This window comes from Apostichopus japonicus, chromosome 8 (assembly GCF_037975245.1).
Source record: "Apostichopus japonicus isolate 1M-3 chromosome 8, ASM3797524v1, whole genome shotgun sequence".
In the NCBI taxonomy this organism is placed as follows: Eukaryota; Metazoa; Echinodermata; class Holothuroidea; order Aspidochirotida; family Stichopodidae; genus Apostichopus; species Apostichopus japonicus.
The window spans coordinates 29,704,231-29,726,636 of NC_092568.1; the positions used below are offsets into that span (position 1 = coordinate 29,704,231).

The 22,406-nt window shown below is 37.2% G+C and overlaps 2 protein-coding genes across 7 annotated transcripts in view; one reads left to right on the forward strand and one right to left on the reverse strand.

The window, feature by feature from the left end:
* The first annotated feature begins 7 nt into the window (after positions 1-7).
* On the forward strand, positions 8-8,196 carry LOC139971495 (putative glutathione-specific gamma-glutamylcyclotransferase 2). 6 transcript variants are annotated; one of them, XM_071978032.1, is made up of 4 exons: positions 8-156; positions 1,804-1,972; positions 3,498-3,533; positions 4,608-8,196. In XM_071978032.1, the coding sequence occupies exons 2-4, from the start codon at positions 1,838-1,840 to the stop codon at positions 4,971-4,973; spliced, it is 537 nt and encodes a 178-aa protein (XP_071834133.1). In that variant the 5' UTR covers positions 8-156; positions 1,804-1,837; the 3' UTR covers positions 4,974-8,196. The 6 variants fall into 6 exon arrangements, with proteins under 6 accessions (XP_071834133.1, XP_071834134.1, XP_071834131.1 ...); XM_071978033.1 differs by having other exon boundaries at positions 110-250; XM_071978030.1 differs by lacking the exon at positions 8-156 and adding an exon at positions 203-237.
* A 1,008-nt stretch (positions 8,197-9,204) lies between these two features.
* Positions 9,205-22,406, reverse strand: part of LOC139971492 (glycogen phosphorylase-like) — a 53,633-nt gene continuing 40,431 nt past the window's right edge. The window contains exons 15-20 of the mRNA XM_071978022.1: positions 19,122-19,322; positions 17,242-17,321; positions 16,304-16,428; positions 15,624-15,758; positions 14,905-14,971; positions 9,205-13,955 (exon numbers count right to left, since the gene is read on the reverse strand). Of these exons, the coding sequence (XP_071834123.1) occupies positions 13,797-13,955; positions 14,905-14,971; positions 15,624-15,758; positions 16,304-16,428; positions 17,242-17,321; positions 19,122-19,322 (767 nt within the window). The 3' untranslated portion in view covers positions 9,205-13,796. The remainder of the gene's footprint in view (positions 13,956-14,904; positions 14,972-15,623; positions 15,759-16,303; positions 16,429-17,241; positions 17,322-19,121; positions 19,323-22,406) is intronic.

A 22,406-nucleotide genomic window follows, 5' to 3' on the forward strand; every position in this document is an offset into this window, starting at 1 on the left:
TTTACTTCATATTCCGTTGCGCAACTTTCAGACGACTAGACGGAGTGTTCTTTATAATAACATCAACATGCGCGATTAACTTCAAGTGGTTTGATCTCGATCGAAACGGGAAGTAGGTGGATGATTAGGGTTAGCTCTCGAAGCCTCAGAACTCAGGTATGCACCGATAAATTTACCTAACATCAGCAGTTTCAACATTAGAGTTTGATATGCGCTAATGTACATCGAACCCATAAGGTGATTTCTGTAGGTATGGTAACATGACTCAACGTTTTTGCCTAAAGGAAAACATGTTGTAGAAACATATGTAGCGAACACGCGAGGTGATCTTTGTAGATATGCTGGTAAAATGAGTCAACGTTTCCGCCGAAGAAAACGGTGTTTGAACCAGTTGGTTTTTACATGAAACGTTGGACATCTGCAAAGTTTCAACGAGATATTCAGTAACTAGTCCTACGTACAAAGGGACTACATGAATATGGTAGCTATAGGACTATTGAAGTCGATATTTTGGTCATGAACAATGGGTACCCTGTTTTTGGAAACCAGTACCGTGCTTCATTGTGACTTAAATACTAATTTTGCTGATGCAGTAAATTTCTCTAACTTTGTGTATTTTGTATAATAGGATCGAAATAGTATACAGTAACTTTGGATGTTAAGAAAACAAATGTTCTTTTGAAGGACAAAGTTATTGATGACCTTATATATTTTACTGGTGGTTTAGTTTCATCCATTAACTACATTATTTTACCTATGCTTTGATCTGATTCTACTAGAGTGAGACATATTTATACTTGTAAAGGTCTCAAAAAATGGGCTCTTTTCGTCATAGAAAAAGTGCCATTCGGCCATGTAACCGCCATGGTGGTAAAGCACTTTTGTATGGCAGAAAAGGCACATTATTGTGGGTAGGATGAGTAACGTTAGTATGTAGGCTAGAAATGTAAAGTAATGGATTGTTAGGATGGGTCAGTGTTCATGGTTGAATGAGTGATTAGCATTGACTTGTCAACAAGAAAATTCACAGTAAAATGAAGCAAGGACTACTTAGAGCTTATTTTGTTAGGATGGTAAGGAGGAAACTGCAATGAGGTAGCTGCTGATTGCAGCTTATGGATTTAGAGGATGGATTGAATTCTCAAGATGTGTAAAATGCATTGCTAAAAAGTACCTTTCCTCCATAGGTTTCGAGCCTTTCCGCCATGGCTGAAAGGATCGAAACCTATGGCGGAATTGTATACGTATGGTACGTGGTATGTACCCATGGCGAATCATGGCACTATATCCTGCAACTTTTTGTCACTTTTGTGAAGGCTGTGTGGTTACAGTTGTGTTACAGCTGTGTTACAGTTGTGTTATACTGTATACCACCATATATGTCATTGTACTGTGACTCAGCAAGTATTTCATAGTGTTTAGTTTGGCTTTGCTATATATTTGCATTGATTAGGCAAGTAGAATGACTCAGCAAAGATGTTAGCATCATTAATTATACATGTAAATACCGCTGGTAATTTTCTGTGAATAATCCCCATACTGTGAGAATTCAATTAAATATTCTTGATGTTAGCTAAACACAAATTTCCCCATAATATTTCATGCTGATTGGTGTTGAATTTATATTTAAGATCAATATAGACTAGCCCACTTGCATGTTGTTTGCTTATAAATTTACAATGGTTTATTTAGTAAAAGCCTGTGAGTCAAGTAAAAGGTCTACAAAATCCAAGTCAATACGATATATGGTTTTCTCTCAACTTTGTTTATCTTTCCTTTCCAATTTTTCTTATGCATGAAAAGAAGCAATAAGGCAGTATTGGACCTACCCATACAGATGTGGGTATTTGGATATGGCTCCTTGATATGGAAAGTTGACTTTCCGTACCAGCAGAAGTTTGCTGGTTACATTGAAGGTTACTGTCGGCGGTTCTGGCAAGGCAGCACTGATCATAGAGGCTTTCCTGAAAAGGTAAGTATACCAGCAATATTTATGTTCTACAGTCCACTAGTGGGGTGGAGAGATTAGGAACCGATGCATTTCGTTATGTGTTACAGTCTGCAATGCTTGTCTGGTATTCAAGTGCCTGGATTGATCCAGGCAGTTCAAATAGATGTGAGCATAAGATAATATTATCTGTAACCTTTTAAGCAGGGATGATGTCATGTACATATTTTAGACACACATTGACAAAACAAATTTCAACAACTCCATCTAGTGAATCAACATTGGATGCTTCATACTATATATGAACTCATGGGAAATGTGATCTCACAAATGTAGGTGGATGGATTCAGCTCTGTTGTGTAATGTCCTAAATTGAAGGGAGAGGAACTCCCAGCTCCCATCCCCCCACCAAAATAAAAATTAATTTCATTGTAAACTGTTATGTTCATGCATGCTTTAAATTTATCTGTTTATCATCACATGTTGTGAAATTCAAAATAACAAAAATTGTATTTTATTTGGGGGGGGGGGGGTTGTGTGGACATATGCAACTCACTAGATTTTATGACCAGTCCTTCTCCAGTAGTACTTTGGTATGCTGTTACAAGAATATCATCTGATGTTTTTGAGTAAGAAACACATGTTTCACTGATTGAATATATAGTTAAGACTATTGTACATATGTGTACATTTATTGTACATTTTTAGGGAATGAGAGAGTCATTTGTGAATGGTAGACTCAACTGACTGTTGTTAGGACGTCCAGATATTATGTATTGGGGAGATGAACACAATTAAGTAAATTAGAGAGGTAGTTAAATTAATCTAATCAGTGTCTCGTCGCAAAGAAAAACCATTTAACATAAATACATTACGTATTTCAACATTACAATAGCGCGCGAATGTACCTCCGATTGGCCAGCCCTGGGTTCCCTCGTTGGGGTGTCACATCCCAGGGAAAATGCCGTTTGCGAAAGTAACAGAAAGGTGTGTCAGGAAGCTCCAGGAAGGCATAAAGTAAATAATAGTTCAGAAAGAGAACAGGACCATGGTGGTTGCAAAACAGAAGTAAGAGCCAAACATGGATGGGTTGGTAATATTGCAAAGAAACAAGTATGGAAAGGTGGGTCTTCAGTAGTAGGCAGGCATTATAGTTGGTTTACTATGTGGCGTGACATACAGGCCGGTCCCCCACAGAGAAGAGACCAAGCCACTCGAGTTGGATCTACTATAAGGTTACTCGACTCGTAACTTGAAACTGCACTGGTTGTGCTCTGCACTTCCAAATTAGCATAATAATACGTGACCACTTAAAACGGCAGTTAGTGTGGCAAATTCTTAAATTAACATGCTGCATCATAAAACTGTTTAAGGGGACTATTTGAAAGGGAAAATGAAGGGGGGAAATAATGTAGATCAGTCTAGCCATCTTGTACTTATAATGCCATTAAAGAGGATCTTGTAAATCATTTACTCTCTACACATGTATCTATCAATGTATTCATCTTGAACACCGAGCATGTCAGTTGTCTTGTTTTTCTTTTTGCAGCCTGGAAGAGTAGTGACCCTGATTGAAAGTCCTAAGGTAAGATACTTGAGCTCTAGTTTTTTTGGAGATTGGACAGATGATATAATTATGCAAATTTTGTAGAATCCAGATATTTGACTAGCGGAACCACGCATTGAACAAACCAACTGCAAAATGCCCCGTGTTTCTGTGTATATAAACCTCCATTTTGTGACATAATTTCAGCATCTATCGATATGTGAAGATTTTCAGTTATTTGTAGATGTTGCCTCCTACTGTAAGTATAGCTACTGGCAGTTAGTCACGTAACGTGTAGAACCGTAACCTACTGCAAATATTATCAAAACATGACAGAACCTATTACAGACAAAAACTGTGATGAATATGCATTCATTCAAAGCAGTTTCTATACCAGTTCACTTGCATTTATCTCAACCAGCATGTATTAGTAGTTAACGTAGCTCCGATGGGGAATTCTGGCTCAATCAACCACGCGCTCACGTAATAATTTCTATGGTGAGCGTGCTTTTTCGACCCGTGCACCACGCCTATGGAATAAGCTTCCACATTTACTTACCTCGGTGAACGATTTTTATCTTTATAAATCTAAACTGAATACTCATCTCTTTGAAGAGTATTTTTAATCAGAATTGTTTATGTATTAATATTTTACATAGTATTTTTTATTCTTGTATCAGAGATTTTAACTTTTCTAATTTTTACTGAATTTGATCATTTGATTTCATTGCTTGTAATTTATGTTGTACGACACATTAAGACGTTTTTACATGTAATGCACCTTTTAAGAATATATTTACATTACATTACATTTACATATTAATAAGCTACATCAACAACCTTTTCACTTTGAATCTTTGAAGACAAAATTAGGTCAGACCTACAGTACTATATACATATATGGTTATGGTATGAACAATTACTCTGAAAGCTTGTTTAATACTTTCGATAGACTTAAAGACAAATGAACACATTTTTCTGAAGTTTTATTTGCTGGTTAGACTACTGCAATGAACAAACTTGAAAACTTGGAGAGTTTTCTGTAAATTTGTCGATGGCATTGATTTGTTTCCTCATTTATTTTTTATTTTGATTGATTTTGATTTTTTTCAGGAGATTGTCTGGGGAGTCGCATACCAAATTGCAAATGATAACGTAGAAAGCGTTTTAGACCATCTTGACTTTAGAGAGAAAAATGGTTACTCCAAGGCAGTGGTAGCCTTCCACCCATCAGATTCCTCGGTATCCCCTTTCAACTGTTTGGTCTACATGGCTAACCCGCAAAATCCTGAATATCTCGGACCAGCACCGCTCAATGAGATGGCCCTCCAGATTCGTGAGTCGGTTGGGCCCAGCGGTGCTAATGCAGAGTACCTATTACAGCTGGCTACTGCAATTAAGACGTTATTTCCAGACGTCAGGGATGACCATCTATTTAAGTTGGAAGAGGCTGTTAAAAATTTAAATACAACAGACTAACATTGCATGAGATTGATGTTAATGGTTAAATTATAGGAGTGATTATTGAATTGTATTAAAGGCGTTGAAGAATCGGCCCCAAACCGCGTGCGGCCATTTGAAAAAGTTAACTTTCTGTTGCTTGCAAGTGCCGTTTTGTTCGTGTCGCTACAAAATGCAGACAGTAATGAAATGTGATACAGTACTTACCTTAATTGTTATCTTTAGCTGGACCTGAGATGTCCATCGCTGTATCGTTTGTATACTGTGCTGTGGGTATTGACCGCAGTTGTATGTACTGACTGTATACTAGTGTCTAATTGCCGACGGTAGCAATTACTGACTGTACATTTCTATTCTTTTTAGGACATTGCAATAATGTCACATGACATTGACTATTCTTTTAGGGACATGCCTCAATTATCCCAATATTCATAATGTAAAAAATTGGGCTTCCCTCTCCTCTCTGCAATTGCTAGAGAATCCTAATAAAGTGGAATGATGGTGATACTACGAAGTATATTCACATCAGTTCAACTTGAGCAGGTCTTGAATATATGTTCTGCAAATAATGCAAATGATGAAGTAGCTGGCAGCTTAAAAGTTAAATATATTCCATCCTACTTAGAGGTTTTGAGTTATGTTCACACTGAAAGGCTCTTTCTAGTACCTCTGTCTTTCCTTGCTTTTGGTGTGGCTCCTCAAGATGTGTAAGTTGGCGGAAGATTGCATTCTTCTATGGAAAAAAAGATTTACATTGATCAATACTATAAAAGTTTTCATTTGATGAAAAACTCATGTTTGGCCATTTATTTTGTGGAAAGATTGGTGGTAGGCTAACAAGATGCTTGATTTTATGTTCAAGCATCATAACAAGGCCTTGTTATGCCTTTTCATGATACAATATTTCACATTTTTTATTTCATTACTAAATTGGAATGCTTAACACGAAAAGTAACAGATATAATATTTATATGTAAATTATAATAAACTAATATATTTATATATATTACAGTTTAAATTAATTCTCATTCAAATATTTGCTGTTTTGATTGATTTAATAAAAAAGGTGTGTTTTCATTTAAATATCATTCACATCAATATTAATTTATTTTGTTTTAAGTTCAGCCTTTTAACTTTTAATATCAGAAACTGTTTGTTACGTATATAGTGTCACACGTCTATGGTTAGCCATTGGACAGGTTCAAGAGGATGATCAAGTCCCTCCCCGGCAGGCGCGTAGCCAAGGGGGGGGGGCGAACGGGACAGCCACCCCCTTTAGTTTTTTTTTTGTATGTTTTTATGATATCGCTGGTAATTTCAAAAGAGAAAATGCTAAGCTGCAGCTTACAAGGCCTGGGAAATGCCATTTCCAGCGATCTGGGAGGCATTTTCAGCCAAAATTTTCATATGCGCTTCGTGCCAACTCATGGTGGCGCCAGTGGCGGCGGAACCGGGGGGGCTTGGGGGGGCTCAGCCCCCCAATGAAAAAGTTGAGGGGGCAAATGCATGATAAGCCCCCCAATATTTACCAAGACTCCGAAACGTTCATCTGCCCATTTTTTAATGCATACTTGTCGATCTGTCCGATGCACACGTATACTATATAGGTGTAATAATTAAATATGATAATTGATTGTCTGTATCATGCCTCATCGAATATTAGTGTTTTAAATAAGAGCGTAATAAGCTAAACGCTACACTCATCAACATTTGCGTGTACACTACGAGTACACGCAAGGCGTGGAACATGGCTCTTTAAACGCAATCAATTATTCAACGAACAAAAACACAATATTTGCATTTCACCTGTACTGTATAGTGTACATGCATTCATGACATGATGAGAGTGCTAGGTCGTAGAAATTTGTTGGCAACTGCACATTGTTTTGGAATTACCCTTTTGTTGACAGTAAGAAATGCTTTCTGTTTTTTCTTATGACATTTATTTAATTCAGGGGCGTCGGAGCCGGTACGGGCAGGTCCGGCGAACGCCGGACCAATATTCACGACGCAAAAAAAAAAGTAGGACTAAAAAATGGAAAAATAAAAATCTCGGAGGTATATGTTTCAATAATTTTCAATAATGATGACGGCAAATAGGCTAAATGTGACTACTCTGGTATGGCAGGAGTCTTGTTTTCAAGCTCGGGAAGTGCCATTTCCTGCAATCGGGGAGGCATATTTTCAAAATTTTCTCCATTACGCTACGCGCCAACCATGGTGGCACGTAGCGTAGTTTGACCTACCAAACGTCCCCCCGATAATTATGATAGTTGGCCACACTCTGAACCGCCGTACCAATCAAAAATAGCTTCCGACGATCTTGTAATTATTGCATTTAATTGCGAGTAGTAATTTACTACACTCAAAAACGTCATTGCGAGTATACGTCGAGTAATAGCTACTCTCTTAAAACACCATCGAATAGGGCCTATACAAATTACAATGTTTTTACAGATTTTTACGTGCAATCTGAGAAATTGCAGGCTTGAGACCCATGTTTTAGGGCTAGGTATTCGCAGCATAAAACACTCGGGAAGTGCCGTTTCCGGCTATCTGGGGGGTTTGAAAAACCCAAAATTTTCTTGTACGCTCCGCGCCAACCGATGGTGGCGCTCCGCTTAGATAGTCTCCACATATTAGCCCCCCCAATAATTTTTGCGTTCCGCCGCGTCTGGGTGGCGCTACGCTTAGATAGTTTTCAATGCAGAATCTACGGCTCTGATAGTTTGCCTACAAGTTTGCCCCTCCCTTGGCAAATTCCTGGCTACGCGCCTGCTCCCTGGTTGGATTATTCCATTGATGTGTTAGGGTTTTTTACAGGAACAAAGTTGTTTGTCGTTCTCAAGTTAATTAGAGATCGAGACTTCACATTCCATTCCTATTTTGGTTACTTTGAATTAATGTTAGTGAGAGTTTTACACACAATTAGAGTAATCAGGGTGTTTTGTCGATCTGAAATAATATTGAGAATGAAACTTCTCACACCTTAGTTACTGCTTAAAATGCAGGAAAAATAGGAGACTTGATCCAAGAGGATTGATAAATCTCTTTTAATTCAATGTTGCTTTTCATTTGAAGTTTCTGATATCATCATTCAATAATCCAGATATTAGAGGGAAAAAACTGTCAAATTTGGTCGAGCAAAAATGTTGTTTCAAATGTTATTTGAATTCAGAGGAATAAGAATATATTTCATGTTTGGTTATTAAAAATAAATTTAACCATACATATGACAGAAGTTTAATGTGTCATACTTTTTATCTCATGTTTGGGTTGGATCAACTTGGATGCTAGTTTGCTAATGGGAAGGGAAAGAACTCAGCTCTGAAAGGAATTATGTAAAGAGACAGTCACAGTTCAAATGATTTTATTTTTGGATAAGGAAATTTACTGAAAAAGTTGACCATCGATTGTGGGGCTAATCCAGTCAATATTGCAAGTTGTTGGGAAGTTTTTCCTGAATGATGGGAGGGGGAGGGGTGGGGCTCCATCATCTCCATGCATACTGGAGGTAGGGGCTGGACATATACGAAAGGACTGAAGGTAAAGGAAGGAATTTATAAAAAAAGAGGGTGTGGACCTATGGTTGTTGTAAGGGATCTAGGGGTTGTAGGGGAGTTCCTTGTCCCCACCAGGCTCCAGAAATTAAAAAAAAAATTTGATGTCAAATGATGCTATATGTAGACATTCCATTACATGGAGACGTTCCATTCGGTCTACATAAGCTATAAATGCAAAGTTGTACCAATAAATGCTCTCGATTCGTTTGTACGAGGTTGCAAAGGGTGCGTTCACCCCGGTAGCAATGCTCAAAAATCTTACTGACTGAATGTACAAACTGCCACAACCAAACCATAATCCAATCCAAATGAAGCTTTTTTCCCCCTACTGACAATAGAAGGTGGAGCCATGCATGCCCCCCCCCCACTCCCACCCACCCTTTGCACACACCACTGGTAGTTTTAACTCAAACAACTGGTACAGCCAAAAATGTTCCATCAGAGGTAAGAGGCCTATTCTGTGCACTTCTTACACAGATGATGATCTATTTTACCGTCGTCACCTCTTTCAATATTAGCCTCATACACACCTGCCTCGGTTCAATTATCAAATCCGAATCTACTCGACTGATTCATTCATTCATCCGAAGTGTGCCTTTGTATTCATCTTGGTAATAAAGGAGTAACTACTTTGAGAATGTCAAAGCAAGCAGCAAAACACAAAGAAAAAGCAAGAGACCAATTCCTTTGATTTTTATCACTTCATTTAATCATTAAATGATTATTCATAGCAATATTGCAGCAAAAGATTCTATAATATCAAGCCAAACTTGAAAAGTTGTGCCTTAAAAAAAGAATAAGTTCAAACCAAAACATCCATAAACAAATTCTGACTGTTTACCTCATAACATAAGAAGAGGACCTCCAAGAAGTATGAGAGAATGTGCCTCCACCTCAAGCAAGGAGGAATGTAAAATATCTTCACTTAAATGCAAGTAAAACTGGAACCAGACTTGTACGTCGTTTTCTTGAAAACTATTTTATTGCGATGCAAACTAATTGATGCAGAAACCACAATGATTGCCTGTTATATGTGAGCAGCACATCAAAGAATTCTAGCTACTTCAACAGAGACAAAAGTGTTGATACATTGAGGAAGAAAGTTGACAAGTGCAATATTTCTAACATTGAGGAAGAAAGTTGACATATTGTGTAATATTTCTAACAGTCTCATTTTACTCTAGTTCTGCACAAACCTTAACCACTTGAGTAATGCACACAACCAACTAGTGATTTGTACCCATTGGTTGCCATGGCCGACAAAGCCGGGTTAAGCTTTCTAGAACAGCATTGACAAGATGATTGTTGGATGATACGGGAGTATTCAAACCAGTTAATCTCACTTCAACGACACAAAACCCTGGTTTACTTCTCCCCACCTGCCCCTCCCCCTCCAATTCTTGGCATCCTCAAGGACCATTATCCATTATTACCTTGTATATATGTGGCTAGTCTTTTAACAATTACAAAAATATATACTTCAGTTAACTTTATCTTTCTTTATGATAGAACCAAATCTTTGCATTTTACAATCTTTTGATCATATTTTTTAACCATCTCGCTTTCATCAGATGGAAGCATTTTTCATAAGCAAGGTATAGTTTTGTCCTCCTCAGTAGCATCATCAGACTGTTTGCCTCATCCTTAAAAGGAGCTGGTTATATGTTTCACATAGACCACATTCTCACCTTTCACCAGATTAACTTGAGCTACTACTGCCATGTTTCTGTAAGAATTCTACAAAATACTTTCCATTCGGCCAAGAAAGAGGTCACGATCACTGATAAATTTGTCTCAGCAATTAAATTGTAACAACTTCAGTCTCCAGCATTGACTCTTGTATGCAAATTAGGCTAGGCTTGATACATCTGCTATGGATGACATGGTAGGTCTATTCAGGTATACCTTGATGTTGTTTTCGAGGTGTCATAGACTTTGTACAGATATTATGCACTGCCGTTACAATAATGCAATTACAATCAATCTGGTAGTGCATCTTTCATGTTCAGAGAAGTTATTCTTCAAACATAACCAATAGTTTATTATGATTAATGGCTAACAGCAAATTCCTTGGCACAAGCATCAAAGGTCACAAGAAATAGGTGTTTCTTGTGACCTGCGATGATATCTTGGAAAAACCTTGAACAATCACTGCAAAAATCTGGTACCGAAAGTCCTATACAAAGTTGCAAACTTATGAAAGATTTTTCAAGTATTTTGCATATTTTTAAGTCCCAATTAAATGTATGGTATTAAGATGAACCATTTGGCACCTGACAGATACACAAAATAGGAAAGGAAGGGAAGAAAATTAACTAACACAAAAATTCTGAGTTGTTCTATACATGGAAGAAAACGGCATTACAATTTCAAGTTTAAAATATGTTGATTATAACTCAGAGAAAAAAAAAGTAGTAATTTAAATTCTACAATTGTTAAACACAATACAGAAGTGTAGCAAACAATAGAAAAACATTGGTGGAAACAATTAATCAAAATAAATATAGGAAGCCAATAACATCTCTTTACAGTGCGGCAATTAACAAAGGGGTGAAAAACACCATCAATAAAGAAATGCCATTTGAGCCAATTTTGTCCAAACTCAATAAATTTACTTTTGCACAAAATGAAAAAAAGGAGGGAAAATATATTCAGAACGCAAAAGGGTAAAGTGTATCCGATGCATATTAAAGCCATTTTACCATACAATCGATATCTTTTGAAAGACCATCTATAGTTCACTTCTCGCAATAGTATTCATATTATGGTTACTGATGTGAAAATAGAAAATATTGGCATTGCAACTGATGTCATCACAACTTTTCCCTGATAAACTTGATGAATGATTCATCAAAACTCACATGTTCACAATTCATTCTTTTCTTTTCTTTTGGATTTTGGTGTGAAAGTTTGCGACTGAATACTTCAACCATTGCGATGCTGATGTTAATATCATACAGTCAGTGCTGATTGCTGTCCAGTTTCATTGATGTTAGGGCTATTGTTACTGTTAAAAACCATTCCATAACAAGAAAAGTTTCCACTTAAATCACTTGTTAAGATATCAAACATCTGAAAAAAAAAACTGCAGAATTATTATTAAAAAACATGGTGAAGAGTCCAAGGGAAAATATTACTAATTGAGAAAATATGGAAAAATTCAGAGATATCCACTTATGGAAATGCTTGACTGATGAGTATTTCAGACAAGGTTGTACTCCAAGTTGCTCTTTAAAGGGACCAAAAAATGAGGTTCACCCCCCCCCCCCCCAAAAAAAAAAAAAAAAAAACACACACACACACTTATTTAGTATATGTTCAGGTTCTTCCATTGAGATGTCATATAATTCATTCATGGTGAAGTGAATCTTTATGATACATTAGGACAATAACTCTGTTTAACTGTTAAATCCAACTCTGCCACTACAAGGATTATTGTCGTATATAAAGGGAATTTCCTAGAGGTATAGATTCTCCAAAGGATAGAGATTGAGGATTGGTCAAATAGATGATTCAATGTCTCAATATGTATAACCTGCTGTTAAAGTGGCAGTGACATGCTTGCTTGTTGCAGGATGGGTGGCCATTATCTGACTTCTAGCATATTTGATGGAGAATACTGGTGCCCTTTAAATTTCAGCAGTGTCCGATCAAAGCTTTCAGAATATTCAACTTAATTAATACATCTTGCTTCTACCTCCAGGCTGCCAAAGCATAACCAAATCTACGTCTAACTGACATAATCATTCCCCTGCGACCTAACAAGAGGAGGGGTCGGACACAGTGTCAATAAGGGGCCTGGGGAACAATGGATAACAAAAATTACATTCTCATTTCATTATATACTTTACAAACAAAAGGTGAAAAACTTCAAAAAGTGGAGCCCACAGTGACATAATCCCCTGTCTGGACCTGGCCTTTCTCTAAACGCCACTGCATACTCCTATAAGCAAGCAAGGAAATACCTTTAAGATTGTTGGAAAGCACATATGATTACAAGATATATTAATACCCAGCTAGTAAACTCTTGAAAATCAAGGAACCATCCATCATCGATCAACTAAACTTAGAATTAAACTTTGGCACTACAAAGAGAAATGAAATTAACACGTCTAACAGAATTGCGTTGAATTATTATTGAATTTTTTTTATGCTCAGTTGCATTGTCTATCGCATATCAGTGTCTCCTGCACCCCAATGCAATCTTAAATTGTATAATATTGTTGGGACAAACCGTGCCTAGCCCTAATTAATGTATGATGGAGAACATTCATACTAACGAAGTGAGCTAAACGCCAAGCCAGTTCTACAGATGATGCAAAGAAAAAACACTTTGTGAGAATCATGAAAGACGAAGCCCATCTCACTTTGATTCTACTACTAGAGTAACACCACCAGTCCTATGACCAGCAATATAGCTGCTAATAACAGTGTATCTTAGTAGACCTATATTTGGGTAAATTCTCAAGAAATGCAGCCACAAATTTCACACAGACACTGATAATCTTCATAAAAAAGAGTGTGCTACCAACAATACAATACAATACAAGAAGCTGCCATTTGGGGGGTTTTGCTCCAGTTGTCGGGTAAAACATACCGCTAATGAAAAGACTTTACAAAAAACATGTTGGTTATCTCTCCTATTCTTCTATGACTGCTGTTTTCAGACCTTTAGGACTGGGTTTATATTTTTCACTCTAAGATTTTTTTTCCCTTTTTTTTTCTAATTGTTGATTTTTTTTTTTTCTGATTCTACAAGAAACTGCACAAAAAAAGAGATTGAAGAAAGAACACTGTTTGTACTATTTGAGAGACAAACTCTTGCTCTCAAAAAAGAAGAAGCATAATGTCAATTAATGTTGATTTTATGATGCTTGAGAGATATACATCCAATGAATCTTCTTAAATGATCTTCCAAATGATCTTCTTAAGAGTAAAACCATCTTAATGCTAAAATATGTTTCATTATAACATTGGAAGAAATCTATGTCAACTTTTACAGCACCAAGAGTTTAGATAGTTAGCTAGTTGGCATCCATTTGTAATTAGCTAGATCCAGAACAGCGTAAGAATGGGAGCACCCTACTTACAAATCTGGTTAGCATTGCAAAAAATGAGATACCGTGCAAAATGTCCTATTAAGTAAAAATGTCGTGTTGGTACGAGAAATATATGAACAGCCCATTGCGGCATTTACTCCTCGCCAAAACTGTTCACAATAAAAACCTCTGTGGCTAACAAAAACAATTAAAGCTAATTACGTAACCGCATCAACCATTCACTTGTCCTGAGGGGTCTCATGAGGAGCGGGTAACTTGATGGTGTTGGGTTCGACTCCCCAGATCTCCCTCGCGTACTGAGTAATGGTGCGATCGCTGGAGAATTTACCGCTGGATGCGATGTTCATGATGCACTTCTTTGCCCATGCTTCACGATCCTGTCGACATCAAAATTTGAGATTATATTGTAAACATAAGCGACTGAGAAACCAGCAATTAATCATAGATAGATTGAGAAAGTAATATTCTCTTGATCATCAGAGGAAGGGTAGGTCAGCCACAAATCCCCACCTACTTGAATGGGGAATTGAACACAACCCTAGCTCAACAATACCTTCACACAACAACTGTGGAGATCCGGCTAGCCATGTACATGTGAAATATGGTTACAATAGTAACACTACAAACCCTGGGATAGACTAGACTAAGTCCCTTCAAACTACTATGAAGAAATCTTTGTACTGCACAACAAAGGCAGCCAGGTGCTTTAACTCACCTAGTTCAGAATGGAATGCAACATTAAAAGCCTACGACAATGCACTTTATGATGTAGAGAAGGGGCAATTAAAATGCAGAGACCTAACGGCAGGGCTGTGAACATTTTGTCATTTCATTTTCACGCTTTCAATCAAATGTTCATAAAAAGTATCCTGGTTGTAACTAAGAACAAATTTAATCCAGTATCACAGGAAAATACCAACCCAAGAAGGAAACAAAAAACATAATTGCTCAAAAGCAGCCCTTTGATAATACAAAAGGAAAACCTACATCGGTTGTCTGAAAAAACCTCCTAAATCCAGTACCATTCAAGGAAATTCTGTTTTATTTTTTTCAACTTTTCTATAGAACTCTTGTCTATTTTTAATGTTTCTTCAGAATAAAATAAACTATGAGGTATTGAAAACCCTCTGCGACACTAGAACATATCAATTTATTATTAACGAGGAACATATTGTGCTCCAGGAGACGATAAATTGACCAACCATCCCACTGATTTAAATATCTCTTATCATCCGTGATTGGTCTCTCACAGAAAAGCAAACGAATGTCTGTGATTGGTCTCTCTCAATCGGGGAACAAACAGAAAGAACTGAATCATTTTGTTACCTTGAATAGTTCACTGACCCTCTCCTGTGCTTCTACATAGGACTCAAAGTCAGCTAGTAGCATGTAGCTGGTGGGAGAGAGAGATTAGACCACATTAATGATACTATCATTGATCACAGTACTGAGTATGTAACTCTACATATATATATATATATATATATATATATATATATATATATGTTTATTCTCTACTAATTCCATCAGTGCCACTTGTGTTTATCTAATGTCACACTTTCTCTACATTATATTTTGTACTTTTCATTCCACTGCAAATATTGCTGAAGAAGGTCCCAGGGGTTACCAAAAAATTCCAATTTACTTTCTAATACAGTAATTCTTATTTGTCAGTTATGAGTCATATTTATTTACATACTATACATATGCGTATATATGAAGAGAGAGAGAGGCTATTAAGCAACAAGAAGACTTGTCCGAATGGAATCTTCCATCTTTAAGACTTTTTTGGCTTAATTACAGTTATCCTTAATAAGTGACAATTCATGATCCCATGAGAGAAGAATATACTGCTATACAAAAGCAAATAACAACTATAATAAGCAGGCTAAACAAATTCCATGGCAGTATTTTGTAATATGATGAAAGCAACAGCTAGCTTCTACCAGGACCACAAGTTAAAACCAGGTGAAATACATGATCAGTATTCCTTTGCAGATAATACACAGAACACTTGCAGAGATGCAGACAAGATAAATACTTACGTATCATGATATAACAGTGAATTCACGATATCCTTAAATGCTTCTGGTTCGTTGGGGCAGAAAAACCCTCCTTGAATCTGATCAATAGCTTGTTTAAGTTCAGAGTTCTTCTCGTAATAGTCGCGAGGGTTGTACCTGAAAAGAAACAAATGTCATTTAACAAATATAATACCCAGCGGTCCAGGTATAAGATGTCCTAAAGTAAAGCTCAGGGCTTCAGTTTATAACATCAAATGATGCAATTGACAGAAATAGACTTATAAAAAGCTTTGATCACTTCAAGAACTAAAACTCAACATGGCACAAAGTCACCACAAAAAAAAATATATAGCATATGAACCCTGTTGACCTTTGACATGAGGGATATTGGTGTCAATAAATTACCTGGACCCATCCCAAAGGTGCTACGGGAACCGGCCCTAAAGTTATCCATCGTTACCTACATCTAAACCAATAGCTCTAATGCCTTATTACATCCTTCGAGGCATCATAAGAACTGCCCTACAGGGAACCCACTCTATCCACCCTGCCCCACCCACCACCTCCACTACCACCCCCAAAATAGATTCTCTACTGAATGTGCAGACCTACATTTCAACTACTGTGTAGCACAAACTACAATATACACAATTTTAATACACAGTGTGGCAATAACCAGCCCAACCAAAGTTTCAACTTACCCATGTTTTCTCTGTTCAACTTCTTCTACAGTCATCCCAAAGATGAAGATATTCTCCTCTCCCATCTCATCCCTCATCTCCACATTTGCACCATCCAGAGTGCCGATGGTGAGACCTCCATTCAACTGAAAGGAGAAACGATCACAAATGTAAGACAGCAATGGAAGGAAAACCTTAAATTCCCAATTGTAAACATTTCCAAACAGGATTGGACGAGTAAAGTGAGGGATATGATGGAGATGGAGGGTGGAGAGGAGAAAGAGAGATGGGGGGGGGGATAGGATGGAGAATGAGGGTGGATAAGGAAGGGAGGAGAGGATAAAGAGGGGGATAGGATGGAGAGGGGGAGCGAAGGTTTAGAAGGGAGAGGGAAGGTGGAGAGGGAGGGGAGGATAGGAGGGAGAGAGAGGGTGGAGAAGGAGGGGAGGATAGAGAGGGAGGGGAGCATGAAGGGAGAAGGGAGGATGGATGTAAGTCATCTTATGACTGTCAAAACACAGTTAAAGCACTTTTTTGTTGCAATTCTGCTTTGAAAGATTTCTTTCTGTTTTGGCTTGAAAACCTTGGGGCAGTTTCATACACTCAGAATTTAAACTCCGAAACTTAATTTGGCATCTCGAAGAGTTAACAAGTACCATGTCTTCAGGCAATACCTCTTATTCCTTTTTTTATACAATGTACATCTTACTAAGACTTACATGGATGACAACCAACTGACAACAGTTTATATTAATGCTCACTTTACATCTCCAAGGACACTCCCTTTAAAACCTGAAATACATCCGTAGACAGTCATTACTTAAAATGCAGCTGGGAATAGAATCCGAGACAGTCAAATTATGAACATTGAAAGGTATAAAACTACCCTCCTCTCGTCGACAAATTTCTGCAACATTTCCTCCTTAATGGATTACACTCTGGTTTATTCTTTGACGTACCATAAATTTCATGTTCCCTGTGCCCGAGGCTTCTGTGCCAGCCAAGGAGATCTGCTCTGATAGATCGCATGCTGGGATGACTGTAAGAGAAAATTGAAGAGGAATATGGGTGTGATGCCAAAACTGAACTCGCTTGAAAAGTCCATGGATGCATTTAAGAAATAAGTCACATGCACAATAGCTGTGTACTGCTGTACATTTACTGATAAAGTGGGCATAGCTAATTAATTAAGATAAATGAAAGGTGATTGTACTTAAGGATTTAAGGAGATACTGACGAGTTCTTGTAATTGATGTGAATGGTTATTAAATTATCAAATTAATAAATCCACCTTGGCAAGCCAATGAGAAGCTTGGAAGATTAGCCTACCATAAAAACATTACAAAAGAATGTCAACTTAACCATTACCACATCTTTTATGATATAGATCATAGTCAAAAACAACTGTCTCAAACAGTTAAGCAAAAAAGGTTTTTTTCTTCTCCACCAGGAATATTGAAAATTTTTTTGGTGGTACTTAATATTTAAAGGAGGAGGACTTGATCAAGTCCAATTTGACATCACAGAGACGGTAGTGCTTTGAGTTTAAATATATTCCGGTACTCATTACAATTCTCTCTGATACAGAAAGTTAGATGTATGTAATGTTAATATATTCTTAAAAGACGCATTACATGTAAAAACATCTCAACGCGTCTCACAACATAAAATAGTAAATAAAACCATCAAATTTCCAGTAAAATGATCGCAAAATAAGCTCTATGATAAAAGATTAAGAATGCCTTAAATATGATTATAATATTCTATAAAATAATCCTGATTAAAAATATTCTTCAAAAAAGTCTTAAGTTTACATTTAAAACCATTCAAATCGTCCGTTAAAACAAGTGTGGTAGAGTGTTCCATAAGCGTTGTGCACAAATAATACTTTGCTTCTTTAAAGTACTACCTACACAGGTCTAGCCAGTTTGCCCATAATCAGTACATTTGTTGTGTGTGATAATCTCATTCAAAATCTCTTGAAAATTTTCCAAAAAGCTCTTTTTCATTTCCAAGATATGCACATGTGAAAGTTTTGATAAATCTGGGGGAAAGGCATTAGATATGTGCAAATTGTGATGTGAAGTGTTGCTCTCATCAAGATTTCTTATTTGAGGCCTTAATAAGTTGAAACCCTAATTTCAAGCCCACATATATGATTTGAATAATGAGATGTTCCTCTTTTTTTGAAAGAAGAGAGTAAAATATTTCAAACAAATTGCCTTTATACACCACGAAGCTGTGTTCAGTGTCCTTGAAACGAAAGTTGTCAATACAAAGGAATAACACATCAGAAAATTAGGCAGTCACTCCCTTCACATCATCATTGTGCATACATAGCTAATGCATATTCATAAATAAAACCAAAACTGAGAAATGACTTGTAAAATGGTCAATCTTCGATGGATTTTGATGGGATTTGCAGCTATTTTCATGATTTCCAATACCTATTAGAGGGATTAGGACAATATCACTCATAGGTGTCTGTAGACCTATGCATATCACACGTCACAGACTCGAAACTGTGCCAACTAATGAAACATTCTTTTCCTTTTTTGGAAGTTATCAGAGGGTTGATCCAGGGAGGGGCACCCAAGGAACACCGGCTGTCTCTTCTGAAGTACTTCTGGCACATAAAACAACTAGCTACAAACATAGTTTTGCTCGGAACAAGATACAACATTTTAGCACAAGTCTTGTGCATTCCTTCCCTTTTTGTACTGATGCTATTTGATTTCACCAGATAATGTCAGTATCTATAAATACTCATCTCCCAGACCCCCACCGTCTTAGAAATCCTGAAACCCACCATTGATATCTGTCAAATTTGATATTTTACCTTTCTCAGCTAACGATACCCTGTAATTCTCCAGGAAGACAATTTTGAGTTTATCGCCTATGATAGGGTCATTGTTGACCACCCTGGCGATGCAATTGACCAAGTAGATGATCTGCTTGGCCATGTAATAACCGGGCGCTGCCTTCCCACCGATCATGATCGTACGAGCCACAAACGAAGCACTAGGATCACGTTTAATTCCTGAGAGGGAAAGATGGATCGAAATCAGATCACAGGTAACTTACATTTGTTAAAATGAATTTAATCACCACTGAAGGATGGATTCCAATCTTTTACTAAGAAAGAATAAAAAGTATCAATTATGTATGGAACATTAGGGAAACAGTCCCCTTACAGCGAAGTTGCATTTCCAACCCGACCTCAAGCGGGGCAGCTCGGGTTGGGCTTATCTCGAGCTTCAGCTCTGCTTACACCACTTATCTTAACCCTATCACACGGACCAACGAACATGCGGTTTGCTCGCGGCATTAGCTAGTGTGTCAGCTATATGCAAGTGACCAACATAAACGTTGTTCACAGGCATGCACAGCTATAGCTACAGGCGTACATACAGTACTCGCGACAAATGATCGTATGAAGTGTATTCCGTGTCTTAGTTCCCTTTAGCTGCCGGTTCGGATTTTCGTGATTTTTATTCACCGGTTCCTGATTTTTCCGCGTCTGGCTTGCCTTTAATACATAACACCAGACGACCGCTAATTTTCATAACCGACGCTTGAAAATTTCCCAAACGTTACTACATCCAAACCTGAGATTTTCATGTGCCTCGAATCCATAGCTGTCGCATTAGGCCTAACGCTATGTTGTAACATTGAGAGGCTATGAATACGGTCTATATTTTTGTTCAAATTAATGCTGCACAAGTAAATGCAATTTTTTATTATTAGAAACATCATTGGAGTTGTTTTTAGTTCTTATTATTCCTTTACATCAATCTGGAAACGTTAAACAGTAATCCTACACTAGTTACGTTGTCACCATTTACTTAGTTTGATTGGCCTAAGCTTAAATTTTCTAATTGAGCTTGAATGGAGTTAATAATAGTGACGAACAAGGATGTTAAACACTTAAGTTCGGCATATTTTTTATTTGTTCATATACGGAATTATATTGAACATAAGTACAAAATAACGTCGGAGTGTAAGAATTAGGTATTAAAATTAACATTTTGGTAAAGATTGAAGATGGATGATTTGTTTGAGATACTTTTTGAGATGGAAAGTTTGGGTAACTATTCTTGGCGCTTTTCGGGCCATTAACACATCTAGTAGGTTAGGCCATTCGCTATTCATAAACACATGGTTAATTGGTACGAACAATCGTCATCTTTTTTATCTTTTTGGATTTTTTTTTGGGAAATCCTTTTTCTTTTTCCGCGAAACTCCTGAGGTGGTTTAGTAGGGGCCTATACATACACAAGGATACATACAAGCCTTTGTTACATGCATGAGAAGAGTTGCATTAAGTACAATATGTACCAATTTTGAGGGAAGATGGGCTATTTCATTACTAGGGTTGTGCGGGATCCCGGTAGTCAAGTGAATACCGGCATCCCGATCCCGGCTTTGACTAACCCCGATCACAGTGCAATGTGTAACTACTACCGGTATTGGGGAAACAACCGGTTATTACATTCGTTTCGGTATCATTCCCGGGAATCCCGAACATAATAAAAATATCTACGTGTTACTATTTGAATTAGAGAAAAGAAAACACGTTTATTTCTGGTTCCTGTGTTCTTAGTTTGAATAATATCTTATCAATTTACGCACTGGCCTAGACATATTAACAAATCAACTTTTCACGTAGTAATGTGGACCTATAGGCTACACCAAATATCGAACGTTAGTGAACTCAGCATGTTACGAGACCTCAAAGTTATTCAGAAATTTTCGTTATTCTTCCTTCAAACGATGATTGTGAAGGTTCCCATGTACAAAATCTCACCCTTATACATTTCACCACATTTTGTTATAATAATTATAACGATTTAATAATTTTTGATCCAAAACCGAAGGGAGCATATCAAATTAAATCCATCTTCGCACGGGACTGTATATTATTATAGCCTAGGGTACGGTACTGTTACACACTGCTGTTCGGTACTTGAGAGTTGATGCTGTAATGAAATGGATTCGTTTATTAATGCGGGGGGTTCCACGATGTCATTTCTAGTTATCTTTCGCTACTTTTTTTTATTTTAAGAACTTTTGTACGAAGATTGATATTGTACGTATTGAAAGTATATTTTCTGGAGTAAACAACAGCCGATTAACGATATAAATAAATCTGTACTATTCTTATATATGTAGTTTATAATCCCGTATTTATGTAGCCCCTAAGTTACATTATTGTTGTCTGAAGTTCCAAAGAGGTGGGGACTTGTTGATAGTTAAAAACTTTTCATTGTGAACTTTTAAACTTAAAGTATTAGTAGTAAGTCGAGTCCTGTCTTTCTGACATGCTTAGTGATTCCCGTTAAATTTAATTGAATTTAGGTAAAAATTCATGCAAACTAGGTAGCCATCGGCCGATCCTAATTCTAAGCCTACATCGAAAGTTACGCCGTATACACCTCGCAAGAAAACCACGATAACCTTGAATGAAAAAAAAAACAATATTTTGCACTTGAAGATCTGTCTTCCCCCAAAATGCAATGATAAGGTCTAGACCCAGTACTTCTTGATACATTGAGTTTCCAATTACTAGTCAAAAACATTTTCTGGAGGAAAAAAACGTACGATATTTTTCACAAAAATTGATGATTAGATAAGTGCTTCCTCACAATCAACGAGCCGCCCCGAAATTCGCTCCCCTTACGTAAAACTTCTATATATATTACACGTGGAAAAACACGAGTTTTTACCCACATAATTCCCATTGACATTGGTCACGGAACATAAGTAGGTCATCGACATTCGAACTTGGCAACTTGCCCAAGTTCATCGCACCATGGGAACGACCCAACAGATTGAACATTATGTTACATTTTCCCGCCATCTGGACGCCGATTGTAAATTTTGGTGTAATATGCAAATTATGAATGGTACTGCCCTTGGTTAAAACTTAAACTATTGCGACACTTACAAATTTTGGGAAACTGTTGTATAGAAGAAACTTTTGTATCAAATGTAAAGTACTGTATGGTAGGCCTACTGTAATTTATAAAAGACGGTTTTCCTCAGGTGATAAGGAAAAGGGATGTTTCGGTGAACTCGATCTCTTTGTATAGTACTTGGATACTTAAAATGACCATGCTGTAAA